General features: G+C 43.8%; 1 protein-coding gene across 3 annotated transcripts in view; it reads right to left on the reverse strand.

Annotated features, from left to right (window-relative positions):
• USP38 (ubiquitin specific peptidase 38) overlaps window positions 1-24184 on the reverse strand; it is a 47905-nt gene extending 23721 nt beyond the window's left edge. The window contains exons 1-5 of one of the 3 annotated variants that reach the window (XM_089670505.1): window positions 23933-24184; window positions 13607-14315; window positions 10113-10248; window positions 8044-8173; window positions 798-899 (exon numbers count right to left, since the gene is read on the reverse strand). In XM_089670505.1, coding sequence (XP_089526631.1) covers window positions 798-899; window positions 8044-8173; window positions 10113-10248; window positions 13607-14288 — 1050 coding nt within the window. In that variant the 5' untranslated portion in view covers window positions 14289-14315; window positions 23933-24184. Of the gene's footprint in view, window positions 1-797; window positions 900-8043; window positions 8174-10112; window positions 10249-13606; window positions 14316-15799; window positions 16389-23932 lie in introns of those variants that run through there. The other 2 variants (XM_089670506.1, XM_089670507.1) reach the window with 2 other exon arrangements.
• Between the last annotated feature and the right edge of the window lie 3691 nt (window positions 24185-27875).

Here is a 27875-nt window from a genome sequence, read left to right on the forward strand (position 1 = left end):
TACTGGCAAATGTTATGTCATTGAAGGAAGGATGAAGGGAAAAATGTACCAAGACATTCTTGATAAAAATCCGCTGCCATCTACCAGGATGATGAAGATGAAACGAGGGTGGACATTTCAACAAGATAATTATCCCAAACACAAGCCAAGGAAACTCTCAACTGGTTTCAAAGAAAGAAAATAAAGTTGCTAAAATGGCCCAGCCAATCACCTGACTTGAATCCAATAGAAAATCTATGGAAAGAACTAAAGGTCAGAGTTCATAGAAGAGGCCCACAGAACCTTCAAGGTTTGAAGCCTGTTTATGTGAAAGAATGGGCCAAAATCACACCTGAGCAATGCATGCGACTAGTTTCTCCATCCAGGAGGCATCTTGAAGCTTTCCTTACCAACAAAGGATGTTGTACGAAGTATTAAATACAGTTAGCATGTTCAATACTTTTTCCCTGTGTCATTCCATTTTAATACATAAAACTTAATTTCTGAACTTATTTGTTCTGGTTTCTTTGCATGTATGGATTGTATGGGTTGTTACCGACATGTGGTAAAAAATTCATGTCAATAGCATTAGAAATGTATTTACTGAGAAAAATGGTGACATGTTCAATACTTATTTTACCCTCTGTATCGTGCACAATATGACAAACATACTTTGTGTAATAGCCATAAAAAATGTTTGCATTACGTGAGATGAAAAAATGGTTTATGGAACACTTATTACTATATCTGAATGGTGAAGTAATGATGTTCATATGCTTTGGGCTTTTAACTATAAAAACATTGTTCTCAAAACATACCATATGAAAAGCCTCTGGAGAATGCTGAAAGCTAAGTAGCATGTGGGAAAGCACGGCCAATGCTCCGGGTCTTACCAGTGGAAACCACAGTCTGTTGAATACCTGAAACATAAAATATATGAAGACTAAGTATATTATATAACGTATCTGTAAATACTGCTTGTACTTTAAATTCATGTTGTCTCCTTATACGAGAATACTGAAAACCACATTTCAACTGTAGCAGGGACATAAAAAAAAAAAAAATCAACGAATGTCTAAAGTGCAGTATATGTAAAAACTAAGAATTAAAGATTATATGAACCCTGTATTTTTTAAAAGATTGGAACAATCTATAATCATAATCTAAAGGCAAAACTTTATATTAAAAAAAAAACGAAAAAAAAAAACAAAAACGTAAAAGCCTTGTTTGTCGCCAGTGTTTACAAGCGGTTACAAGACCACCATGCAGAAGTTGCCTCCCAGGCTCAAAGTAGTGGAGACTCCTTGTGATGATTGGCAGCTTCTGCAGACATCAAATATCTCAGGCACTGTCATTTAAAATGTGCAGGTCTGGTGGTGGGGGAGCATGTCAACAGCAGTCTGACCACAGGAGCAAAGTCGCAGCACCTTGTAGCTTTCAAGCAGAATGCAGGGCTGGGATGTGTCAGCAGCAGACTGACCACAGGAGTACAGTGCGCACTGTGTGAAAGTATAGCATATTGACCATGGAAGGATAGATCCACTTCTATGCCTAGCATGGTCAGAAGGATATAGACGGGGTGTTATTGAAGGGGAATGGCATGATCAACACATATGTAATGTATTTAAGTTTTTTTCTTTTTAATAAAAAGGACTAAAAGTACGAAGGAAATGAATCCCCTTTTTACATTGGGGTTCTCTTACGTGGTGCATTTTGTCCTTTAAAAACATACCATTAAAAAGGGCTTTATATATCAAGGCACTACATACTAAAACGTTTTCCACAGCCACCAATCCAATTCAAAACAGTCTGAAACTGACTGGTGATCGTGCATTTTGGCACATCACAAGCTACACTAAGCACACTCCCAATTAACTTGTGAGGAGCTCCGCATTCTGGCTTTTAGAGATTACAGTTATTTTAGATTCAGGTACATTAAACAGAAGTCAATACAGTTTTAGGGTTGTTGGTTAAATATATACCTGATTGACTGGCATCATCTGTTGCTTGGAATTGCTCTTTAAAAAAAGAAAAGTGATTTTTGTAATAGTCTTTGGTCAATTTAATTCATAGTTTATATGATTGGCACTATTTTTATAAAACCTTTATTTAACAAGTACCTTTTAACTCAGATTTGATCTATGACACTTATTTTCCAAAGTATACTGGCCTTTCTACTAATAAAATCAAGCACTGCCTGCTTACTTGTTGATAGGCTCTGTTCAGCTTACTGATACAAATACCCTAGCCTCTTCTAGCTTCTGTCTTCAGAGACAGTACAGCGTATCCTCCATTCAGCTGTTTGTGGGTATAATTTGATCTCCTGTTATTCAGATCTATTTACAACATAGGTTACTTAGACTATTCAAAAAGGACAGCATAGCATATTTTCCTTAAAAGAATGCCACACACATACTATGGCTTTTTTCCTAATTAGATTACTTTTCATTTCAAATTTTTAAGTGATGAAATAAAATCTGATCATTTACCTGGACACATTACAATTCTATTAGATAAAAGAAGTTGTGTTTTTTTTTTTTTAACAAAAAGCATCACCATATAGAATACAAACCTCAAATAGGTGCATCAATTGAAACAGGAAATCTAATTATCTATTTGTCAACCATGTTAAGGATAAAAAGGAAATCTGGGAGACTAAAGATAAAACTCATACATGTGTATCATTGTGTACTATGTACTCCATCAGTAGAAATCAATACCAGAACTTCAAAGGAGCTGGATCATTAAAACAGGGGTTTACTTGTACCCCATTTAAAATAAAAAGGAAAGATATATATATATATATATATATATATATATATATATATACACATATACATATACATATATATATATACATATACATATATATATATATATACACACACACATACATACATACATATATATATATATAGTTGGAAAGTCTTCTACATGTATTGTGCAGCAGAGTTAGAGAGTTATTATATTATACAGTATTTATATAGCGCTAAAAAGGTTTGCTCAGCGCTGTACATTATAGTGGGGGACAGTACATGAGACAATACAGTAACAAAACAAAACACGAGGGGTTCAAGGGCCCTGCTCTTTCGAGCTTACAATCTAGGAAGGAGGGGATAGTGGTACAGGAGGAAGTGGCTGTGGGGGATGGAGTGGTGGGCAGAGAGGAGGAGATCGGCTGTTAGGTGAGGGCGGGGTAGGCTTCCCTGAAGTGATGGGTTTTCAGGGTGTGCCTAAAGGTGAGGAGGGTAGGTGACAGTCTGATGGATTGGGGTAGTGAGTTCCAGAGGATGGGGGGAGTCCTGGAGAAGTCCTGCAGTCGGGCGTGGGAGGTGGAGACCAGGGAGCTAGAAAGTAGGAGGTCTTGTGAGGAGCGAAGATTACGGGTAGGGTGGTATTTGGGTATCAGGTCAGTAAGGTAGTGTGGGGCAGCATTATAAATGGCTTTGTACGTCAATGTTAGTAGTTTGAATTTAATGTGTTGGGCAATCGGGAGCCAGTGGAGGGAATGACAGAGGGGGATGGCAGAAGCGGAGCGGTTGGTAAGGTGGATGAGTCTGGCCGCTGAGTTCAGCATAGACTGAAGAGGGGATAGTCTGCGATGAGGTAGGCCGGTGAGAAGGGAGTTGCAGTACTCCAGACGTGAGATAAGGGAGTGAACAAGTAGTTTTGTAGTGTCTGGGGTTAGGAACGAACGTATTTTTGAGATGTTGCGGAGGTGGAGCCTGCATGAGTTTGCTAACGATTGGACATGGGGTTGGAAGGACAGGTTTGAGTCTAGAGTGACACCTAGGACTATGGCTTATTGGGTGGGACTGAGGGTGGCGTTGTTGGTCGTGATGGCGAGGGTGGGGGGGGCGCACGGGCTGGGGGGAAAATCAGGAGCTCGGTTTTGGAAAGGTTCAGTTTGAGGAAATGGAGCGACATCCAGTCTGATATGTCATTCAGTAGGTGGGTGATACGGGCGGAGACTGAAGGGGTGAGTTGAGGGGTGGAGAGGTAAATTTGCGTGTCATCGACATAGAGGTGATAGTTGAAGCCGTGGGGGTATATCAGTTTGCCGAGGGAGGAGGTGTAGATGGAGAAGAGAAGGGGCCCGAGGACAGAGCCTTGGGGGACCCCAACAGAAAGGGGGAGAGAGGAGGAAGTGGTAGTGTTATAGGTAACGCTGAAGGAGCGTTGGGATAGATAGGAGGAGAGCCAGGAGAGAGCGGAGTCTCTGATGCCAAGGGAGTGTAGTTTATTAAGAAGGAGGGGGTGGTCGACTGTGTCGAAGACCACGGAGAGGTCAAGGAGTAGGAGGACTGAGTAGTGGCCATTAGATTTGGCGGTTAGCAGGTCATTAGTGATTTTCAGTAGGGCGGTTTCGGTGGAGTGTAGGGGACGGAAGCCAGACTGTAGTGGATCGAGGAGGTTGTTGTCAGTGAGGTGGGCGCCTAGGCGATTGTAGACTAAGCGCTCAAGGAATTTGGAAGTAAATGGCAGCAGGGAGATGGGTCTAAGGTTGTTCAGGTCGGTGGGGTCCAGGGAGGGTTTTTTGAGTATGGGGGTGATGTGCGCATGCTTTAGGGGGGAGGAGAATGCGCCAGTAGAGAGGGAGAGATTGAAGATGTGGGTAAGGGAGCGTAAGATGGGAGGAGGAGGGTGACCGGAGGAGTTGTGTGGGGACAATGTCAAGGAGGCAAGTGGTGAGGTGGGCTTCTGAGAAGACCTTAGTAACTTCCTCAGTGGTAGCAAGGCTGAAGGAGCGGAGTGTTGGGGAGGTTGCGAGGTCAGAGGAGGGAAGAGTTGATGGGGTTATAGTGGGAGGGAGGCTAGGTGGGGAGGTAGGTTGAGCATTGGCGATGTCCTTACGGATTGCGTCGATCTTATTTTGGCAGTGATTGGCAATCTTGTGGGCGGTGAGTGAGGTACTAGGTGGGGATGGGGGAGAGAGTAGGGAGTTGAAAGTGGAGAAGAGCCAGCGGGGACAGGTGGAGAGGGTGTTGATGAGGGTTACGAAGTAGGCTTGTTTGGCGGCGTGGAGGGAGGAGGAGTAGGTGAGGAAGGCGGATTTGTAGAGGGAGAACATTTACTTCAAACAGCTAAATGCCAAGTTATGAACCATTGCAAATAATCTGAAATTCTGTTCACCTTTCAATTCTCAAACCTCTTCAAACACTGCAATTCTCCAATTAGGAAAACTACTTATTTTATGTTGAGATGGGCTGAGAGCAAAATCAAAAGACCTTTCCTCCAAAGCACTACAAAAAGGAAAGGGTTAGTCATTTTAAAACAAGATCAGGACATCACACTGACTTACAGTTGCTATTTGTATACTCTAAGTCATGTGTTCCATTCCGATCACATCCCTACACAAAAGTTAGAATAAAAGACTCTGAAGTAAGCTGCATCTGTGCTATAAGATTAGCAGAAAAAAAAAATTTGCATGGCTCCACCTAATTACTCAAAATGGGGAATCAATCCTTTTTTTTTTGGTTTCACATTAAAAGTAGTTCTAAAGCCTAAGCATTTTTTTTTTTTTTACCTTATTTCATTTTTTGCATCGGTTCTGGCCCTTCACCCCCCTTATACCTGAACCCTCATACAATCCAGCGCTGTTGAAGTCTACAGCGCTTTTCTCCCCTCACTGGCTTTGCTGGGGCACCATTGGCTTCTGCTGTTGGTGGGGGTCGAGTCCCGCTGTCTGTTGCAATGGAAGCAGCAGCGGGACTCGAAAGCGAGCATGTAAAAGTGACCCCATGGGAAGTGGCTTACTATGAGGGCACTGGACAGAGAGGAGAAGCCCGGAGCGCCAGCCGGGAACCCAAGAAAAGGAGGATCAGGGCTTCTATGTGCAGTTCTATTGCACAGAGCAGGTGAGTACAGAGCTGTTTATTTTTAAAAATATCTTTTACAAATCTCCTTAAAAAGAGACAGTATGTTGAAAGTGACAACAAACCTTCTGTTTTAATAAGGTATAATCTTCTTTGCAGTGCTCTAGTGAAAGGACTCTTGGTTACTTCTCACCCACCGCAGTATAAACTGTCTGGTTAACGTATATCTACATTTTTTTTTTTTTTACTAAACCCAGGACCCTGCATTCACTATATCTGGTCTCCCACAGTACACACAACATGGAAATGCAATTAGTTTAGTACAAATAAGCTTGTAGGAGGAGTTTTCTTTCTGCTCTAGGAGAATGAAAAACCCTTGACCTCTGTCTGGACAGTACTGACTTGGCCTGTGCTGATCACATGGACTCTCCCAAGAAAAAAAAAAGAAAAAAAACCTCTCTAGCAATACACACCAAACTGAACATGTGCATTGTGTGTCCACACATATGTCTTATCAGGAGATAAGAGGGGCACACTGAAAGAAGGGGAGGATCAGAGAAGTCAAGATCAAACTGCATTTTTACACAATGCAGAGGATTAACCCGATGATGTAAGCCTCAGGTTCGCGACCTGAATGCTGATACCCAGGGTTCTGGTACACTGACTTGGGGGGCCATCTACTGAAGATTAGGTCTGGTATCACTGAAGAAGGCATCCAGTAGCTCTTGGGCCTTGAGTACAGACACCCCTTAGGATCTTAGAGACTGTGTGCTGTCTGGTGCTAGGATGTCAGTTGTGGGTTTAGCAAAGGAAATACCGGCTGGTATTCAAAAAAGCTTTGTCCATCTGCCCACTACTACTTAAAGTGTTACTAAACCCAGAATCAATGTCCAACACTGGTTAAAACTTGTAGGAGTTTTCATTCTCCCCCGAGGTGTAGGACCCCTGACACTCTGTCTGGACAGCACTGATTGGCCCTGTGCTGATCACATGCACTCTCCCAAAAAAAAAAAAAAAAAAAATTCTATAGCAATACACACCAAACCGAGCATGTGCAGCTTGCCCCCAAGGCTCTGCTCTATCAGCAGATGGATTGGGGACTGCGGAAGTAGGGGAGGATCAAAGAAGACAGAACGAAAAACACCCTTTTTACACAGTGCAGAGGATTAACCCCTTTTTCCCACAGTGAGTGAGATCAAGCATGCTTTAGTGTATTTACTAAGTTTACTGTTGTGGGTTTAAGAACACTTTACATTTTAATATTAGCAGGGATGGTCAGAAGCCCTGTCCAATTTTTTTTCCCCCAATCTCTGTCCCATCGGAAAGATTTTCCTTCTCTTTGTGCAGCGGTTGAAATCAAAATTTTGGATTTTCCCCTCAATTTCAGTCCACATCATGATGGTCAGCAGAACAAATAGGGCGATTCCAAGCTGGGATATAGAAAGCAGTAAAATTCTGACAGGCGCTATTTCTCGCTACTCTATCCTAAACCAAAAAAAGTTTTGCTTTATATTCAAAAAAAGATTTAAAACCATTGCATTACAAATGTTAGTACCCAAATGTGTGGTGGTTTCATCCTCTGCACAACAGCACTACAAAAGAAAGGGTCAACACTATTAGCCTATTAGGACTTATTATTTTGCAGATTGACCCTAACACTAAACATGCTTACATAAGGGGAGAGAAAAGTAATAGGCTCATCAGTTTGTTACAGCTGACCGTTGGAAAAAGGGGTGAAGCAGAACTAAAATGGGAGAGTACCATTTGAATAACAGTAAAATGATAGATTTCATAGACTTGTCTCATATTCCCCATGCATATGTATCAATCTATAGGCATTTGAAGCTGTCAATTGTATCTGGATAAAAAGTAAAAAAATTAAAAAAAACACAAACACTGAATTTTTTTTTTAAACATTTCAATATTTACAAACTGACAGTTTGATGTTCGGATTGAGAAAAAGCTGAAGTTTGATTTTTATATTTCTCCAAGTAATTAATCTATCGTGAAAGTGCATCTATCATGCATCTATCTATGCAAATAAAACAAAGAAACTCTCTGACTTGGCAGAAAGGTCAGATCTGATTATTTATACATAGTAGTTCGCAAGTATCAGGATTAGGTTTGTTAGCAAGTACTCAGATTAACTTTTATACAGAACAAAGATAAAAGATCTTTGCTTTTCAGGAAGCACTATAAAAATGCATCTATATATGAAATAATTAAGTAGAGAGATTAACTTACATACCAATTCAATTTTAAGCAAAGTAACATCAATTAGAATAGTAAATTTCTGGACTGCTGCCAGTCCCTTTAGCAGGGCGATCACCCATGTCTCCACATGCTGTGCTAGAGGCCAGGAAAGCCAGTCAATCATCCTGAAAGAGAAGGGACATCATGTTCTAAGCACTGAGCTTCTCTAGCCACAAGAGATTTAATAACGAATTACACATTTTTTCTAATGAGCCTGTCTGTTAAAGTAAACATGGCTACATATCACTTTAGTATTGCCATGCAGACAGTAAATAGCATTCATCATGTACTTAAATCCCCAAGTGATTTGCATCTAAAAGTGATGGCACCCAGAAACCACAAGGTAAAAAAAAATATATACATATATAAATAAAATAATAAACAGCATATGCAAGAAGCTATTCCCCGTATTCTTGCAAGAGCCCCAGGAAGCGGGCATCTGCTTACACAAGCATATTTCCAAACGCATTGCTAGATAACAAGTAGGTGCTATGCAGGACAGCCAATATGGGAAAATTCTCATGCTGGCCATGTTCCTGGCAATTTTATTGCAATGCGGCACCCATTGTTTTCTTTGTTTCCCAGTTTGATTGCAAATGATTGCAACTATTGTGCAAATCAACAATTATAAAGCCAGATGATCATTTAAAATCAACATTGGTACCACTGAAATTGGCAACTCAGAACTAGGTTGAAAGTCCATTTGTTGAGAGCATTACCAGCATGTACATCTTCAGGCAAAGGTCTACTGTTTCCACCAATGCAATAGCAGTGCCAAAGGACTTTTTATTTAAAAAAGGTCCACACTTGTTCTCTCCTAAATGCCACACAGTTGAAACGTCATACAAAAACAGAACATACCAATATGGTACTCCCATTGCTTTTCATAAACCCCAGTCAGCTTGAAGTACCATTTGCACTACCGACATTCTTCTGCAAAATTCCATGAACCAGAAAGTACTGACGCAAACTTATGAGATATGCAAACTATATGCTTTGGCTTGATCTAACGACCACCAGCATGCTCCCATCAAAGTTGTGGGCATTTGCAACGCGTCCCTATTTGCTTGAGTCTGTCATGTTTGACAGGCTTGCCACCCGCTGATTGCTTCATATTGGGTAAACATGGGGGCGAAGCGAAGAGGTGCAACCACAGCATTTAAACATCCCTGTCTACTGCTTATTGCAACTTAAGGAGTGCAGCTGACAGAAAAAAGGAGACTCAACTGAGCATTTTTGCTGCCTACCCAAAAGCACAGCTAAATAAAGACGTAGGTCTTTTGGGTTCCCCTGGAAGCCTGGCTGAAAAACTTAGCAATCACCCACGTCCTAAATATTGCAGAGACAAATGCCACACAATGACGATGCCACACCCTGCAGCATTTTATTGAGTCTTCAGCAGGGTGGAAGCGGAGGTCTTGATGGTGCTGCTGTGATTTCTATGAGCTAATGTTCTATCACCAGGCTGGAAGTTCCTTATTTTTTATGTAAGTGGATAGTTTTTATTGAAAACGTTTATTCTGACACCGTTATCGTCCTGCGCTCTATTTTGTCTTTCCCGTTCAGAGGCTGGTGGATGTTGTGTCTGATAAATGGTTGATTCCCATCAGAAGTACCATCACCCCTCTTCTTGGTGTGTCCACATCCCCGAGACAAGATCTACATCACTTAGGGCTATTTGTGGCGCACTTCAGTTCACTGGCTTTTTGGATCCTTTCCTATATTCGATCAGTACACAGGCTAGTGCTTCAGTTTATTATTATTTATTTTCTGCCCTTAGACTGCGTAGTTGATGGTAGATCCAAAGGAGAAATGTACACTCAGATTGTATAGCGTATGACCAGCTTTAAATTATTTAGTATACCGTATGTATGCTGGACCCAACACACAATTTTAAACATTTTCAACCAACTTCCATCCACAAAAATGACCAAGTGCATGAATACACCTTAACGCTAACATTGACAATGCCTATACTGGTTACTTAAGATTTCTCCACAGGGAGTTCCTTTGTCTACAAGTTATGTGCAAATAATACTTTGTACACAGCATGGCATAATATACCTGCAGAGAGCCTGAGTCATGCTTGCATCTTTCACATTAGGATCGGTGGTCAAACTTCTGATGAGAACAGTAATCATCTGTAAGGGAATGTGCTGCACAAGGCTCGCCAGAGCAACAGATGGTTCAAATGAAGCATCTGAAACAGAAATTAAATTGTCAGTTTTTAGCCATAAAAGGTTATATTAAATAAAAGGCTTGGCTATTGGTATATTTAAAAAACATGAAACCAAAATGTTAAGGCTTAAGTATTAAGAACATAACTGGAAGACCTCCAATACATATTTTGGTATGAATGTGATTACTTTTTACAGTGTTCTTATAATAAATTATACATTGTATTTGTCATATCGTCACATAAATGACCATTTAATAACCATTAAAGCACAACTCTGGGATTAATGACTTACTGTATCTTTTATAATACTTATGCCCATCCATAAATTGAATGCATTTAAAATTTTGTAATATCCATCTTCAGAGAATATTTTAACACTTGTGATATCAAAGTGCAGCCACTTTTTAAAGGGATAGTTCACCTTGACCAAAAACTGCCTATGCAGATAAGAGGTGTCTGTAGATAAAAATAAACTGTGCAGCTCTGACTAAAGTTGAATAATACCCTTGTTATAGAAGTAGGACATTTACGTACCTCATGAAGCCTGACTGGAATACTCCCAGAACAATGCTAAGCCAGGCCTAGTCATTACTGTTCAACCTCCTCTATTACAGGAGTGAGCTCTCAGAAGCTGAGCCCAGAGCTACTATATCAGGAGAAAAAGCATGTGAGGGGTCTGAATCAGAGATAAAGCTCACTCTTGTGATGGTGGGGGTGAGCAGTAAATGAATAGGCCTCATTTAGCAACGTCCTGGAAGTACTAATCAACGTCCTGGGTGTATTCTAGTCAGGCTTCATGAGATACATAAATGGCCTACACTTATAGCAAGGACATTATTCAACTTTAGTCAGAAACACAGTTTGTTTTTATCAACAGATGCCCCTTACCTGTATAGACAGTTCTATGGTGAAGGTGAACCATCACTTTTAGTTATAAGCTAGTGCTCGTAGGAGGGTTTGTGCAGTACCAACTCCTCACTTCATCTTCCACCTGAATGAGGATGGCTAATGCTAGCAAGCAACAGCTCTCATACAGAAAGGTTATTTAAAGTGGAGCTCCACTCAGAAGGGGAAGATCCAGTTTAAGGACTGGTCCCCACGAGGAATTGGCACCTTTAGGAGAGCGGGTCCCCGATTTTGACAGGTACCCACTTCCTAGGCGATTGGAAGCAGAATTTGCACCCCCCCTTCACGTAGTTTTCTGGGACACGTGACAGGTCCTAGAAGACTACGGGACCATTCACGATGCGCAGCACTACTCGTGCATGTGCAGTAGGCATCCAGCTGCAAAGCCGCAAGTTGTCACAGCCGGGTGCCCGCACTTAAGATGCCAGCGATGGGGAGAGGGTGGCCAATGAACCCAGCTGGTGTAAACACACCTTTGGATCCTTGCACAGACGAGTGGCTGTTTTTTTTTTTTTTAAAAAGTCAGCAGCTAAAGTTTTTGTAGCTGCTAACTTAATTTTTTCAAGTGACACTGGAGCTTTGCTCTAACAAGTGTGAAACAAATCGTTCTTACATTATAAACGGCACATCATGTTTATTCCTTCTAACATTCTGGTTTCATACTGTTTGTTCTGCTCTGGGTACTGTTTGGATTCCTTGGATAGTGGTCTTTTTCTGCCCTGGAGAACAAGCGGGAGTTTGTGGGCTGACGAGGTAAACGTGTGCATAAATTGTTTTACATCTGATATCTTTTGGTCACATCAATCCCCCTTCACTAATGATTAAAGAAGTTTCTTATGTGCCATAACTCATATCCTTTGAGAAGAGATTGGCATTGACACCAAAAGAGAGGTGGAATGGGAACAGAGCAGACAAGATGCACTTATCAGTAAGGTGTTAATAATCCCACCCAGTAAACAGTAAGGGGACCAGTTACCATGCAGACAGCGAATGTCTGATCCTAAGACAATAAATAAGGATGACAAGGATAGAAAGACTTTGAAAAAATATATCACTGTGTATCACGATTATGTGTTTACAGAAAGTGCAAAAGAAAAAAGGGAAGTTTTTGGCAATCCACAGGCTGACTTTGAATCTCTCCTTGAGTTAAACTTATGTATTTAAAAAGATTACAGGTTTGCGATTTTTTTCCCATTTTACATGGTTTCATATCAAATCTCCTGTCTGATAAGGACAATGTCAAAGTCTTCAGGCACAAGAAAACACTTATCAGACAGCCTGTTGTGGGCTCTGTTTAGACAAGCATGCAGCTCCTGGCTTAATTTAGTGGTGCGTAATTTGAAACTTAACTACTTGCCTACCAGGCACTTTTACCCCTTCCTGCCCAGACCAATTTTCAGCGCTGTCGCAATTTTAATGACAATTGTGCGGTCATGCAACACTATACCCAAAATAAATTTTTGTCATTTTTTTTGAGACAGATAGAGCTTTCTTTTGGTGGTGATTATTCACCACAGGTGTTTTTATTTTTTTCTAAACAAACTGTAAAAGACTGAAAATTTTGTAAAAAAAAAAAAAGTTTTAGTTTGTTATTTACAAAATGTTATAAGTAATTTTTCTCCTGGACACTGATATGTGGCATTGATGGTCACTGCCAGGTGGCACTGATGGAGCTACACTGATCATCTGGGCACTGATCACCAGTGTACTGATGATAAGTGTAGATGTCCCCTCTGAGGAATGCCGCTTACCAGCTCTCCTCTCCTCACGAGCTGTCAGCGGGAGGAGAGGACTACTGACAACCGGCATTTCCTATTTACATGTGATCAGCTGTGATTGGACACAGCTGATCACATGACAGAGCCGACGCCATCAGCTCTTTACAGCGATCGGTAATCCGCTGTGCCCCAGGAACACAGCGCACCACTGATTGCCGCGTGCCCCCGAGGGTGCGCATGCGCAGTTAGAGTGGGAGGACTTGAAATGACGTCCTCCCAGAACGAGGGAACCACCGCCCACCCATCATTACCTTATATGGCGAGCGGGAGGCAGTTAAAGAACACCCGTACCTTTAGTATCGTTCCTACAGTACTTTATTTATTCTCCCATTGAAAGAACAGTTCAACGATCTTCCTCCACAATCCAGCAATCCTTATTCTTTGACCCTGCCTCATGCTGCACAGGAATTGCAGCAAAAACCTCCCTTCTGGGTCTTCTTGTTTCACATATTACTAAGCTTACTCATGGTGGTCTCCAGCCATCCAGCATATCCAGTTAGAAGGGGATCCTGTGAGAATGTTTTTATTGCAAGAGCTGTGCAGCGGTGGACAGGACCATATTGAAAGATCACTGGAACAGGGAGATAAGTAGGTATTTTACTAGGCATGGCATGACTGGACTGGCAGTATTCGTCTAGTCTTATGTATAATGTAACAAAGGAAAAGTAAATCATTTAGCAGACATTAACACTTACCTGTGGAAGAAATAATTGCAAACACTTCTTGCAATGATGGAAGTAAAGTGCATGGCTCAGCTTTCCAGATATTTTGTAGCAAACCACTAACTTTGGTAACTTGAGAAACATACTCCCTTAACTCCTTTTCAAGTGTAGAGATACACTGAAAATGTCCAATTGTTCTAACAAGCTGCTGGCAAAATGCAATGGACATTTTACCTTTGGGCACACATTGCACAAAGTCACTTAGTAGTTCACTTAACCTAGCAGATAACAAAGGCTCTGGCCTTTCACATACTATTCTTAATACTTCTACTTGCAAAACAGCAAATATGTCTAAAACAGATGGACAACTCATAATCAACTTGAGCCCACTGTGAATATAGTCAATAATAGCTACATCTTTCCGATCTAAAGATCCATAGCCTTCTTGCAAGAGGGTTAGAACAAAGCTTCTGTTGAAAAAATTTTCAAACTCAGCACGGTGATATCTTGCATAGGCTTCCAAAACTTGATGCCCAACTTGCTTTTGAAAGTAGTCATCTCCTTCTAGTATCAAGCGGGTGGTGAGACTGAACATAGCTTTGCATTGTTCTTCATTTATAGAATTTTCAGCAGACTCGACAACCTTTTTAACAATAACTTTCTTCAAATTTAGAGGATGGTTAGAAGTCACCAAGCCTTCCAAAATCTTGTCCATTCTGACTCCAGATAGTTAGTTCCACATCTAAAACAGAAATAAAATGGCTATTAAATAAAGTCCAGAAACCTCATTTAGTCTTGATATGTGATCATTAAATATCAGTGTTAAAGCAGGGCAAAACTTACCATTTCTTCAACGGTCCGTGTCCTTTGCCGGCATCTTCTTCTGGGTGCCAATCTTTGGCCTTTCCATCTTTGTTGGCCGGCACAGGATGACATCACTGCTGTGCATGCGCAGGAGTCAGTCATGCCCACACAGGAACCATTCCAGCAATGTAAGCGGAGCTGCACATGAGCAGCTCAGTTTACACGCCAGAGCAAACAGGAAGATAAATTCTATTGCAGGAGAGCATGTCTCTTCTGCAATAAAGAACCTGCCTGCATGCATTTTGTGATAGCTAAAACTTTAGTTCTTCTTTAAATACAGCTAGTACATGAAATATTTAAAAGTTTACTGCAAAACAAGAAATAAGTAGAATGAATGGTTTTTCTTGAGGGACAAATTTATAAAAAATAGTTCCTCAAAGTAATATCTATTCAGATATACATTTACCAATATTTATTAACAAAAGGGGTTGTTACTAGAACAACCATTCTGTTTACATTCCCTGTACAATGGCTAATCAGTTTAAATAAAGAGATTCACCAGGTCTAAAATGGCAAATCATTACCTAAAAAGAGTGCTCACATTATGTCTTTAAAACAGATTTAGAACTTTCAAGGTCCACTCACGCTTACGAGTTAAAGTGACTGTAAATGCTGCAATTTTTTTTAAATTTAAAATAACAAACATGGCATACTCACCTGCTCTGCGCAATGGTTTTGCACAAAGCAGCCTTGAGCCTCCTCTTCTTGGGTCCTCCCCCTTGCAGAGTGCCTCTACAGCAAGCCGCTTGCTATGGGGGCACTCATGTGTGCTCACTCCTGAGCCCTCCTCTCTCCTCACTGGCTCCCGCGGCTGTCTCTGAGCCAATGAGAAGGTAGAGAACTGAGACAGCTGCTCTTCTTGTGCACATATCTCTGGATCGAGTTCAGACTCAGGTGTGTATAAGGGGGGAGCTACACGCAGAAGGTTTTTTTTTTTTTACTTTAAAGAAATACTAAAGGTTCTCATTTAAAAAAAAAAAAAAAAAAAAACACCATGTCATATTTAGCTGCTCTGTGGAATGGTTTTGAACAGAACAGCCCCAATCATCCTCTTCTTAGCTCCTACCCCCACCCCGCAGAGTGCTTCCATTGCAAGCTGCTTGCTTTGAGAGCACTTGTGCTTGCTTGCTCCTGAGCCCTGCTCTTTGTGTAAGTGGCTCCACCCCCTCCTAACTGGCTCCTCACGCGGATGGCTCGGGTGTCAATGAGGAGGGAGAGAGTTGACAGCTGCTGTTCTCGTACACATTGCTGGATCAAGATTGGGCTCAAATTAGTAAGGGGGAGCTACATGCAGAAGATTAGTTAGCCCAAAGCAATACTAAAGACTCACTTTTTTAAAATTAACAAACGTGTCACACTTACCTGCTCTATTGAATGGTTTTCCACAGAGCTGCCCCAGATCCTCCTCTTCTTGGGTCCCGGCGCTCCTGACTCCTCTCCCCTGCTGAGTGCCCCCAGAGCAAGGTGCATTCTCTGAGGGCACTCATGTGTGCTCGCATCTCAGCCTGCCCCCTCCTCACTGGCTGTGATTGACAGCACCCTATGAGGAGAGAGAGACACCCGGGAGAGCCGCTGCTCTTGTGCATGTTGCCGAATCGAGGTCAGGTAGGTATTAGGAGGGACTGAGGGGGAGCTGCAAACAGAAGGTTTTTTACCTTCAGCCTTTAGAACCACTTTAATACAGAGAACGCAAAATTTTCAACCTTCAGAACTACTTTAACCCTTATAACAATGCACATTACTTGCATTGATGTGATGCCATTGATTTTGGATGGCACCAACATGAAAATTCTGGTTCCGAAACGGATACCGAAAATTCAGAATGCATGTGGCTGAAAACCGAACCGAAATGTCTGCGTATGTGAGGGTGGGGAGGCCCCAATTTTGTGTATTTTTTTTCTACGTGTGTGTGTGTGTATTATATATACACACATATATACACACACATTTTTTTTTTAACTTATGATTTTATTGCTATAACATAGGGGACCAATAGTCCCCTATGTGTTAGCATATGAGTGATAGGTTCTCTTTGTAGAGGGGAGAGGGTGGGGACAGTGTTTGCAAGGAGGGGGCAGGAGAGGAGCAGTGTATACAGAGAGACTGTCACTATATGTCCCTCACTGGCTGTCGGTGCCGATTTTTAAATGCAATTGCCGACTTTTTTTTTTCTTCACTATAGCTCACAGAATTAGCTGCCACTTTCCCCGGAGCTAAAGGAAACTTTGTTTCTTTTATCTCAGGAAAGAAACTAAAAGGAAACCTCTCCCACCTTTCTGAGCAGTCGTTCCCTCCCCCCCACATCTGCAGTACACAGTCTCCTGTATCGGCTAAATTTTTCCTATTGGCCGATAGGGATATTTGCGGCCGATATGTTTCGGTGGCTGAAATTTCGGTGCATCCCTAGCACCAAACGCACACTGCTGATGGATGTGCATTGCATAACCACAAGTGGTTAAATCACCGCTTATTAGGTAGCCTATTCAAATTAATGGGCTACTATAACATGTTTTCACATAACACAATGATGTGAACAGGCCCTTAGCCTTATTTATTTTTTTTATTTGTCATAGAATTCAGGGAAGCACATATGTGGGAATCTTCAAACATCAAGATTGTTTGGATTAAACAGGAAAAGGCTAGATATAACTGAAATATAGAAACTAATATATTATTTTACATTTTGACCAAAAATACACTTTAAAGTTGTTTCAATTAAACCAATACATAGTGATCCTGCCATAAAAGACCTTGTTCAGGCACTTCCTGGTAAAGTGAGAGCGCTCTGTCTTTGTCTCCCAATTTAGAAACTGCATCATTCCCTGTCACAGAGGCCTCCAGTTGAGACTACAAGTGATCATTTCAAACACACATTATGCAGGCACAGTGCATTGCAGTCACCGTCAAGAAACCACTCTGGGAAACACCATGCATTGCATAACGACAGAGTGGTTGCAACGAGGCTGAAGGAGATAAGCAGCGCTGATATACAACGCAGTATAAAAAAAAGTTGAAAGCAAGTATTCTATTTTTAAAAAGGCATTTTTTTCTGATGGTGCAATTTATGTATGGATAACATCCACTCAAATATTCACACCACAATTTTTTTTTCTTTTCAAAACAATCAGCATAGCCCCATCTGGAGAATAGACAATGAAATAATTAGGTAAAATTTATCATACAACATTTAGACCCCTCTCACACAGGCATTCCATCAGTCTGTTTTGACCTGTGGTCAGACGGATCAAAACTGGACTACAATCCCCATGGGGAACTGGATGTAAGCGGAGGTGGGTGTTTACACTGCTTACATGGCTATTCAGGTTTGTTGGGTCAAACTCACCTATGTGACTGAATGCCCGCTTTAGCAAACTTGACCGGCTGTGGGCAGATATAGGCAAGAAAGATGGGTGGGGGAAATCACAGACGGGGGTTATGGTTTGGGGGGGCGGGGGGTCACAGATGGGGTGCAGTTCTCTGCATGAGTGTGGTTTATGCTGGAGTGTGAAGATGAGTTGAACACAGCAGTTGAACTAAAGCAGGATAACTCAAGCAGCAGGAAGACAAAGAACTCTACCACACGCTGGATGGACTGCAAGCAAACACCCTGGGAAACATCTCTTACAAGCCTGAGTCCCACTCCATCTACCTTTTATAATGCCAGCTCTACTCCCCCTTTTCAGATTACTATCCTGTGTTCCCAAAATCTCATTTCTTTACCCCTCTGCTCCACCCCAAAGCTTATACATGTCACCCTCACTCCTATCATCTCCCTACTACAGCTCTCATCACCTCCTGCTGATACTTTACTCACCTGCTGACCCAAACACCAGGACAGGAAGGCATGTGCACTCATATACATCCTGCTCCCATGTTACTTTCCTCACCCTTCTTCTCCTAACCTCCTGGGGATATCTCCCTGAACCCTGGTCCTCCACTATCTCACCCCCACACCAGGCACCCTCTTTCCTCCAGGTATAGCCGCAATCCCCTCAATTTAATGTCAGTCCCCATGCTCCCAAACACCACCCTCTGTTTTTCATGTGCACTCTGGAATGCCCGCTCTGTCTGTAATAAGCTCACCTCTGTCCATGACCTTTTTGTCTCCTGCTCCCTTAACCTACTAGCAATTACAGAAACCTGGTTTAAAGCAGCAGATTCTGCTTCCCCCGCAGCACTTTCCTATGGAGGCCTCCTCTGGACCCACTCACCCAGACCCAGTGGTTGGAAAGGTGGTGGAGTTGGTTTGCTTCTATCCCCACTGAGCACCTTTCAAGTCCTCCATAACCCTCCCTCTCTATGCTTCTCTTCATTCAAGACTCACTGCATTTGGCTGTTTTCTCCCATTTCTCTGAGGATTGCAGTGATCTATCAGCCTCCTGGACCGGTGTCCAGCTTCCTTGATGATTTCTCTGCCTGGCTACCCTACTTTCTCTCCTCTGAACTACCCACTATCATTCTTGGAGATTTTAACATCCACATTAATGTGAAAAACCCGGCTACATACCAGCTCTTCAACAAAACCTTATCTTTTGCCTTAACGCAATGGACACAGTCCTCCACTCACTCTGATGGGAATACATTAGACCTCGTTTTCTCCCATCGTTGCACTCCCTACAACCTCACAAACAGCCCCTTTCCTCTCTCTGATCACAATCTCGTCACCTTCACAGTGTCCTCATCTTCAAACACATATCCCTCCGAACACCAAACAATTACCCGCAGAAACTTTCACAACTTGAACCCTGCTCCTTTCCACTCTGCAACTGACCGCCTCTATGACAGAATCTCTCCCCTGTCTTTCCCCGACCTGGACACTGCTGTCTACAACAATTCGCTTTTATCCACATTAGACTCACTTGCTCCTCTAACAACATGAAGCATCAGGCCCGACCATTACAACCCTAGCAGACTGATGACACCAGAAATCTTAAACGACATAGCCGTGTGCTGGAGTGATTGTGGCGTAAAACCAAATCTCCCCAAGCATTCGCCTTATATAAATCTGCTTTCTTAACATACAATTCCTCCCTCCATGCTGCCAAACAAGCCTACTTTGTCACTCTCATCAATAGCTTATCATCCAGTCCTCGTAGTCTTTTCTCCACTTTTAACTCTACTTTCTCCACCTCCACCCAGTACCTCACTCATTGCTCACGAGATTGCAAACCACTTCAAAAACAAGATTGATGCAATTCGTAGGGGCACCTCCATTGCACAGACATCCATCCCACTTAACATACCTTATACTAAACCTCCCTCAACACTTTCCTCTTTTGACCTTGCTACTACCGAAGAGGTCACTAAGGTTTTCTCAGAAGCCCGTCTCACTACCTGCCCCCTCCCAACTATTACGGTCACCCTCTTCTTCCATCCTATGCCCCCTTACTCACATCTTCAATCTTTCCCTCTCTAACAGTGCCTTCCCCTTCCCTCTAAAGCATGCACACATCACTCCCATACTTAAAAAGCCCTCCCTGGATCCCACCAACCTGAAAAACTTAAGACCCATCTCCCTGCTCCCGTTTACCTCGAAACTCTTAGAACGCTTAGTCTACAATCGCCTGAGCTCCCACCTCACCGACAACAACCTTCTTGACCCTTTACAGTCTGGCTTTCGCTCACTACACTCCACTGAAACTGCCCTACTAAAACTCATTAATGATCTACTAACTGCTAAAACCAATGGCCACTACGCCGTACTCTTACTACTTGACCTCTCAGCGGCTTTTGATACTGTTGACCATCCCCTCCTCTTAAAAAAAACTCCACTCTCTTGGCCTCCGAGACTCTGCTCTCTCCTGGTTCTCCTCCTACCTATCGCAGCGCTCCTTCAGTGTTACCTATAACGCTGCCTCCTCCTCTTCACTCCCTCTTTCTCTAGGGGTCCCTCAAGGTTCTGTCCTTGGACCCCTTTTCTTCTCCATCTACACCTCCTCCCTTGGTCACTTGATAAACTCCCATGGCTTTAAGTACCATCTCTGTGCTGATCACACACAAATCTATCTTTCTACTCCTCACCTCACCCCTTCAGTCTCCTCTCGCATTACTAACTTACTAAGTGACATATCGGCATGCACTTCCTCAAACTCAATCTTTCAAAAACTGAGTTCCTAGTATTCCCTCCAGCCTGTGCCCCCCCCCTCCCCTTGACTTCTCCATCAAGATCAATAACACAACCATCAGTTCCGCCCCTCATGCCAGGTGTACTCCTAGACTCCCATCTGTCCTTTCAGCCCCAAATCCAATCGCTCTCCAAATCTTGTAGACTTCACCTCCACAACATCTCCAAGATACGCCCATTCTTAACCTTGGAAACTACCAAGCAACTTATTCACTCCCTTGCTATATTCCGCCTTGACTATTTTAACTCCCTCCTCATTGGCCTAACGAATCGCAGGCTATCCCCTCTTCAGTCTATCATGAATGCTGCTGCCAGACTTATCCACCTTACTAACTGTTCCGTATCTGCCACCCCTCTCTGCCAATCCCTCCACTGGCCTCCCATTGCCCAACGGATAAAATTCAAAACAATAACATATAAAGTCATTTATAACTCTGCCCCAAATTACATCACCGATCTTGTCTCAAAATATCACCCAAACCGTACTCTCTGCTCCTCGCACGACCTCATGCTCTCTTGTCTCCTCCTCCCATGCTCATCTCCAGAGCTTCCCCCATCCTCTGGAACTCTCTACCCCAATTTATCAGACTATCGCCTACTCTGCTCACTTTTAGGCGATCTCTGAAAACCTCTCTCTTCAGGGAAGCCTATCCTGCCCTCAGCTAATAATGGAATCTTCTACTCCTCCTACCAGTCCATCCCCCACAGTTAATACCTTTTGTACCACTAGCCCCTCCCTCTTAGATTGTAAGCTCCAAGGAGCAGGGCCCTCCTATCCCTCTTGTATTGTACTGTATTGTTGCTGCATTGTCTCCCTTTATATTGTAAAGCGCTGAGCAACCTATTGGCGCTATATAAATCCTGTATAATATTAATTATAATACAGGATTTATATAGCGCTAACAGTTTGCTCAGCACTTTACAATATAAAGGGTTTCATTGCATTCAAATTAACTGTTTTTTGAAACTCTTAAATCGATGGGTTTAGTTCCACTTTAAGGGCTCGTTCACACCATGGTGCAGAGACGTCAGTTTTTCTGAAAGAGTTCTGCTAGGGCACAACAAAATTTATAGTTCTCTATGTGCCCTGCTCACACCACAAAACTAGAATCAATTGCAGATTTTTTTGTACACAGGAATCTGCAATGTGTATAGGACACGCATGAAAACGAATATAAACTGATCTGCAAGTGAAATCTGCGCATCATTTTCCATCAGTTTTTCTGCACATATGGTGTGAACCAGGCCTAAAGTGGAACTAAACCCTCCTTATCCTTTAGATCTTGTTCACACCGTTGGTGAAGAGACCTCAGAATAGTGTGAACGAGGCCTAAGGCTGCTTTCACATCAATCACTTTAACTCAAAATAGAAGAAAGAAGAAAAATGCATGACCATTAAAGCCTATGGAACTCTTCACACTGGTCAATTGCAGGTCGCATCCAAAAAGCATATGCGTTTTAACAGAGCAGCCTTGCAAGCTGCAAACTTAGCCTCTGTTTGGTCTGCAAGTGCCAGGATGCTGCACATGTGATCAGTGATGACACCAACCATTTGATGTTTTGACAGTTCAGTTGAGAGCACAAGCAAATATGACAAGTTTGCATCTCGGCATGCCCGTTTTGGGAAACCGTTAAATTGATGGGTTAAGTTCAGCTTTACTGCATTCCGTACATTAAAGCATAACTTCACTCTCTCATTCAACATGGACTATTTTTAATCCTTATGCTGCTAGCATTAGTAAATAGATTGGAAAGGAAAGTATATCATAGTTACTGGTTTTAAACTTTTTTTTTTTTGTACATTTTTTCAGTTACTTCCTGGTTTCCAGGCCTAGGCAAATGATGTCCTACATCCAAGGAGTCTCTCTCAGCTAAGGCAGATGAATTGCAGATTTCAGGAAATAAATTCATTTGCCCTTACTTAAAATGGCCACGGCCAGAAATGCTAGAGGAGTGTTTTTCACAGCAATTTCTCAGCACAATAAAGCATGGATGGATGGGAGAGTGTGCTTTGAATATTAAAAATGAATTAAATAGCATTTTTGGTTTGTGATGCTCAGATACAGTGTAGTTTCTCTTTAAGGACAAAAATGTCCCAGTATTCATATCACCCTCTCAATACTTACCCGAGTCCTCACTTGATCCAGCACTGTGCCCATCTATAGTGGCGCTGTCCTCGCTCACAAGATAGAGAGGCAGTAGATGCAACCATTGGCTTCTGCTGCTGGTAATCCAATCCTGTGAGCTGTGACCAGTGAGGATTAATGCTGACTTAAAGTGTTACTAAACCCACAACAATAAAATCAGTCTGTATATGCAGTAAAGCATGCTTGTTATACTCACTGTGGAACCCAAGGGGTTAATCCTTGCATTGTGTAAAAAGGATGTATGATCCTCCCCTTCTTCCAGTGTCCCCTAAATATCTCCTGATAGAACAGAGGTTTGGAGACACTCTGCACATGCTCAGTTTGGTGTATATTGCTAGAGATTTTGTTTTTGTCTTGGGAGAGTGCATGTGATCAGCATAGGGCCAATCAGCACTGTCCAGACAGAGGTCAGGGGTTCTGCATTCTCCTAGAGCAGAATGAAAACTTTTCCTACAAGCTTTAACCAGTGCTCTGCTGTACACTGATAGAAGTCACAAAACTGCTCTAACGGCTAATGAGAAAAGGTATTTAGCAGTTTATATTTACTAAAATAATTGCATTTCCATGTTGTGTGTAGTGTGGGAGATCAGATATAGTGAATGCAGGGTCCTGGGTTTAGTAACACTTTAAAGAAAAAAAAGAAACCATCATACTTACCAGTGCAGAGCCCAGTGTCTTCCCCGCAGCAGATTTTTCTGAGAACCATAGGTCCCCAGAGCCACCATCTTGAATTTATGAGCAGGCCGTGACGTCCTTCGGCGCGGCGCAGAGGGACCGGCCCCGCAGCTTCCTGGAATGTGACGTTACCCCAGAAAGGTGCAGCCTGAGGTGAGCTCATCCTCGCCTAGGTGCGGGTTAAGATAGTGGTAGCAGCGTACCTGTGGACACAAAAAAAGGTCTCTCTCCTCCCACAAAATGCAGAACTTCAATTAGAAGCTGGGGTGGGGGGGAGAAACTTGAATTTGCAGCCGAGGTTCCTATTCCCCTCACTCGGTCATTTTGTGGCCCTCAGCAGAGAATTCTCCTCAGCCTCCTCCATGGGGACAATGGCAAACACCATGACTGGACAGATTCAGTGCTGTCCACCCAGCAGCATGCCGGGAAATTGCGGCCCGTCTCTCGGTGTACACAGCCCCGTCCTTCCCTCACAGTCTATCTCATAGCCTGCTTCTCCCGCTCCCATTGCCGGCCTGTATCTGGCTCTCATCTCACACACACACTTACTGAGCAGTGACAAGGTACGCCGGGCGCTCTCTCCTCCGCTCCTGTCTATGGAGCCTCTTCCCTTCCTATCCTCTGTAAGCGTCACCTCTCAGCGATCCCACACACAGCGCCGCCATATTGCTCCTTCCCAGCCGGGCTCTCCAGGCGGAGCCTCGCCTAGCGTTCAGTGATTGGTGTACGGCTCGGCGGCTGCCCCGCAGTCCTCTCTCTCTCTCAGCTCCTGTTGCCATAAACATCCCTCTCCTGCAGCCGGCGAGAGCCGCATCACGTGATCCGCTGAGCGGACATGTTTACTGTGGGCAAAACAAAACCGTTTTTGAGCTATTTAAACTTATTACCCTTTTCGAGCGTTGTCGTTGAATGTGCCGTTTACAGAAGCGGTTGTGGATTTACTCAGTGGTTTTCAAGTTTCGAGTTGTGCGGCAACCGCAGTCATGGAGCGCACGGAAAAAAGATGGCTGACACGGCTTCATCACTTTGTCTATGGCAGCCAATTGGATCCTTGCCAAAGGGTCGAACGAAAAACAAAGGGGAGAGGTCCCGCCCACGTTGCGGTGTGAGGCCACCTGCGTCATCGTGATTGTGGACAACCGAGAGAAGCTGTTGTGGGAGCTGTGATGTGATATGCTTGGAACAAGGGAATGTTTATATCTCTTCCTTGGGATCGTGACTAAAATGCTGCACTAGCTCATTCCATATTTCCAGTCATTCACCCACGACAAGTGAACTTCTGACCAGGGGCGGACTGACCATTTGGAAATTTGGGCACTGCCCGAAGGCCCGGGGTCAGTAGGGGGCCCCGTGAGATGCCCCTGGTACCTTTTTCATAGGCTTTTTTGAGTTTGGGCAAGGACACGGGCCCCATGAGTTGTGAGTCTGCCCCTGCTTCTGACTGATCTATGGCTTTAACCTGTTGAGGCCGACAGTACACAAATATGCGGCCTCTCGGCGGCTGGGCCTTCATGTGCTTTTGCTTACCAAAATTAAACCTGTGACTAGAGTGTGTGCCCTGCTCACTCCCTAGAAATCCTGAAGGGCCCTCTGCACACTGAAATATACCCTTTTAAGCAGACTCTGCTCACTTCTGGTACATTTACCAATGCCTCAAGGAACGGTACCAATCACTACTTGCAGCCGCTCTCCAGGGTCTCGCCCTCCTCATTGGCTAATACAGCAGCGGGAACCATTGTCTCCTGCTACTGTCAATCACAGCCAGTAAGTGAATGAGGATACAGTGGGGGTGGGGTTAAGTTCTGTGTCTGAATGGATAGAACAGCGGCTCGGGAGCAAGCCTGCTTGGGTGCCCCATAGCAAGCTGCTTGCTATGGGGGCACTCAGTAGGAGGGACAGAGCAGATAAGTATAACATGTTGAAAAAAAAAATCAGCCTTTGATATCACTTTAAGGTGGAAGGCAGAAGCATGGCCAGTTGTGGCACCAGGCAAAGGATCAGTGCAGATGTTAGAAATGGGAAAGTGGCAGGCTGTTAGAAATATGGGCACTATACCGATAGTAATAGCTTAGTGATGGGTGGTAACATCAGACTCAAATGCATAGGGCCGTTGGGAGGAACACTGGAGACAAAGAAATTGTCATCTCACCTAACTCCACCTCTACTGCATACCTGACATTTATTTTGGCGTCTATGGCCTGTTTCCATGGGTGGAATGTTCTCTGGGGAATGTCACTCATGAGGTCTGCTTACAACATCAGAGCAAATATTTTCTGGTGGAGAGCATTGCTGGTAGATAAGGCACAGTAGTGACTGTGGCTTTTGGAGGGGACTGCGGGCTGGCCTCTTGCCTACTGACTGTGGGCTGTGGTTTTACAGGGGGCTTAATTCTTTGGGAGCTGGGAGACCTCTGGAGTAGTTTTACTTCAGATTCAAGACCATGTCTCCCCAAAATGCACAGACTTTGAGAACTGGGAGGACCCGGATACAGATTTAACTATGTAACTATAAAGATATGTTTTGTTGAGGTATAGACAGCCCAAATCAGCATTGACTGCTTCAACCCCCTCCTAGACTCAGAGTCTAAAATCAAATTATTATAATCAGCCTAAATCCTCATGCACACTAGACGTTTTAACAGCTGTTGTTTTTGGCTTTTGACATTTTTTTTCTACAGCCAGTAAACGCCCCAGCATGTCATCCCATGTGTCTATGCACACATTAACTGTAATCAACGTTTTTTGGCAGGAGTGTTTTTTGGCTGGAAAAAAAACCCAGAAGTAGCAGGTTTCTAGAGGAGTTTTTTAGCTGTAAAAATGCTCTAACGCTGAAAAACGCGGTAAATCGTGGCAAACCAACGTTTTTGGAAAACATTTTTTAACCCCCCCAATTTTTGGGGAGTCAACCTAAAAAACGCAAACTTGAAAAAACGTGGCAAAACCCGCTAAATGCTAATACAAAAACGCTGAAAACCGAGGGCACTTGTGAGCAGCAATTTGGATGGTCGCACTGTAGGCCTGCTCCTCAGCCGCCAGACACATCGGCCGATTTTTCAGCCATCAGCAGGGGTTACTTGTCTTCCCTCCAGCCCCTCCTAGCCCCCTTTCCCCCCGCTGCGCAAGAAATCAGCGGCCTTCCATGCCTCCAGCGCCCGGAGGGATTCGCCGGAATGTGCGGCCTACCCACCGGAGGCCATGTTTTAAGCTGTGGCCTTGATCCGCCGCTGGAGGCCGCATCCGAAGTCCCAGCCTCGAGTTCGGGTCTCCCGCCGGAGGCCACAGCTGAAGCCCCGTCCTCGATTTGGGGTCCCCCGCTGCCACTACCCACGGGTGTGCCGGATCCCAGCGGTGAAGACGACCAGGCATCAGAGGCATCCCTGCAGTCCCCCACTCCAGCTCTGAGGGATGCTGAGTTCCTGCACCGCTTCAAGTCCATGCTGCAGTCAGAATAATCCTCCGCTACTTCCAAGCTGGCCGACCGTCTTTCACGAGAAATTCGGGACTTGGGCAATCGAACGAACGATCTTAAAGATAAAATGGATGCTGTGGCCACGGTCATTGATAGTCACGAACAGGATCTGTGTGAGCTCTAGAAAGATTTGGCAGACGCGCTGCTCCAGCTTGAGGTATTTGAAAACCATTCCCGCCGTGGCAATTTGCGATTAAGGGATATCTTAGAAACTGTCACAGATCTCATCTCAACCGCTACCGCTCTGTTTCAGGAGCTGACGCCCGCCATTCCCATTGATCGGCTTGAATTTGACCGCATACACAGTGCATTGGGCCCCAGGCGACCGGATGGGCCCCCCAAGGGACATTCTCATCAAGTTCACTTACTATCGCATTAAGGAAACTATCCTCTTGGCGGCCAGAAACAACCCAGACCTCAGATTCCAGAGGCATCGCTACCAGGTCTTCGCTGACCTCTCCCAGACCACTCTTCAGAAGCGCCGTCAGTTGAAGCCTTTCACTTCGGTCCTGGTGAACCGCAGAATTAAATACGCCTGGGGCTTTCCGTTCCGCCTTACCTTCAACTACTAGGGCCGCAGCCACTTTTTTGCCATGCTGGAGGAGGCCCACTCTGTCCTGGAATCTTTACACCTTCTTTCACTAGGAGGCGCTACTCAGAGCCCAGCTCATTTTTCCCGGTCCCTGGTGAGGCCTCTTCCTCTGGGAATGGCTGTCCAACAGGAAGAGGGCCCTCCCTCCGACCCCTCTACGATCAAGTCCGTCCTGCTCTTCTCTAGGCTGAAGATGTATCTTGGACCTCCCACGTTGTGTTTCACCGTTGGACTCTCCTGAAGGGACTGCGAGTTTGGCCCTTAGGGCATTCCCAGTTTGTTAGTGTTCCAGGTTGGGCCTGATCCGGCCTGTTCCCTTGGGTTCCATCCTAAGTGGGAGAGGGTCTCCTCCTGGACTTGAGGATTATGACTTTCTGCTGTTGCGGCCTACCACGGGTCCGGGTGACGTTCGGGTTCCCATTGGTGGAATGG

Source organism: Staurois parvus, unplaced genomic scaffold (assembly GCF_062004578.1).
Source record: "Staurois parvus isolate SC_StPar_1 unplaced genomic scaffold, SC_StPar_1.0 ptg000090l, whole genome shotgun sequence".
NCBI classification, from domain to species: domain Eukaryota; kingdom Metazoa; phylum Chordata; class Amphibia; order Anura; family Ranidae; genus Staurois; species Staurois parvus.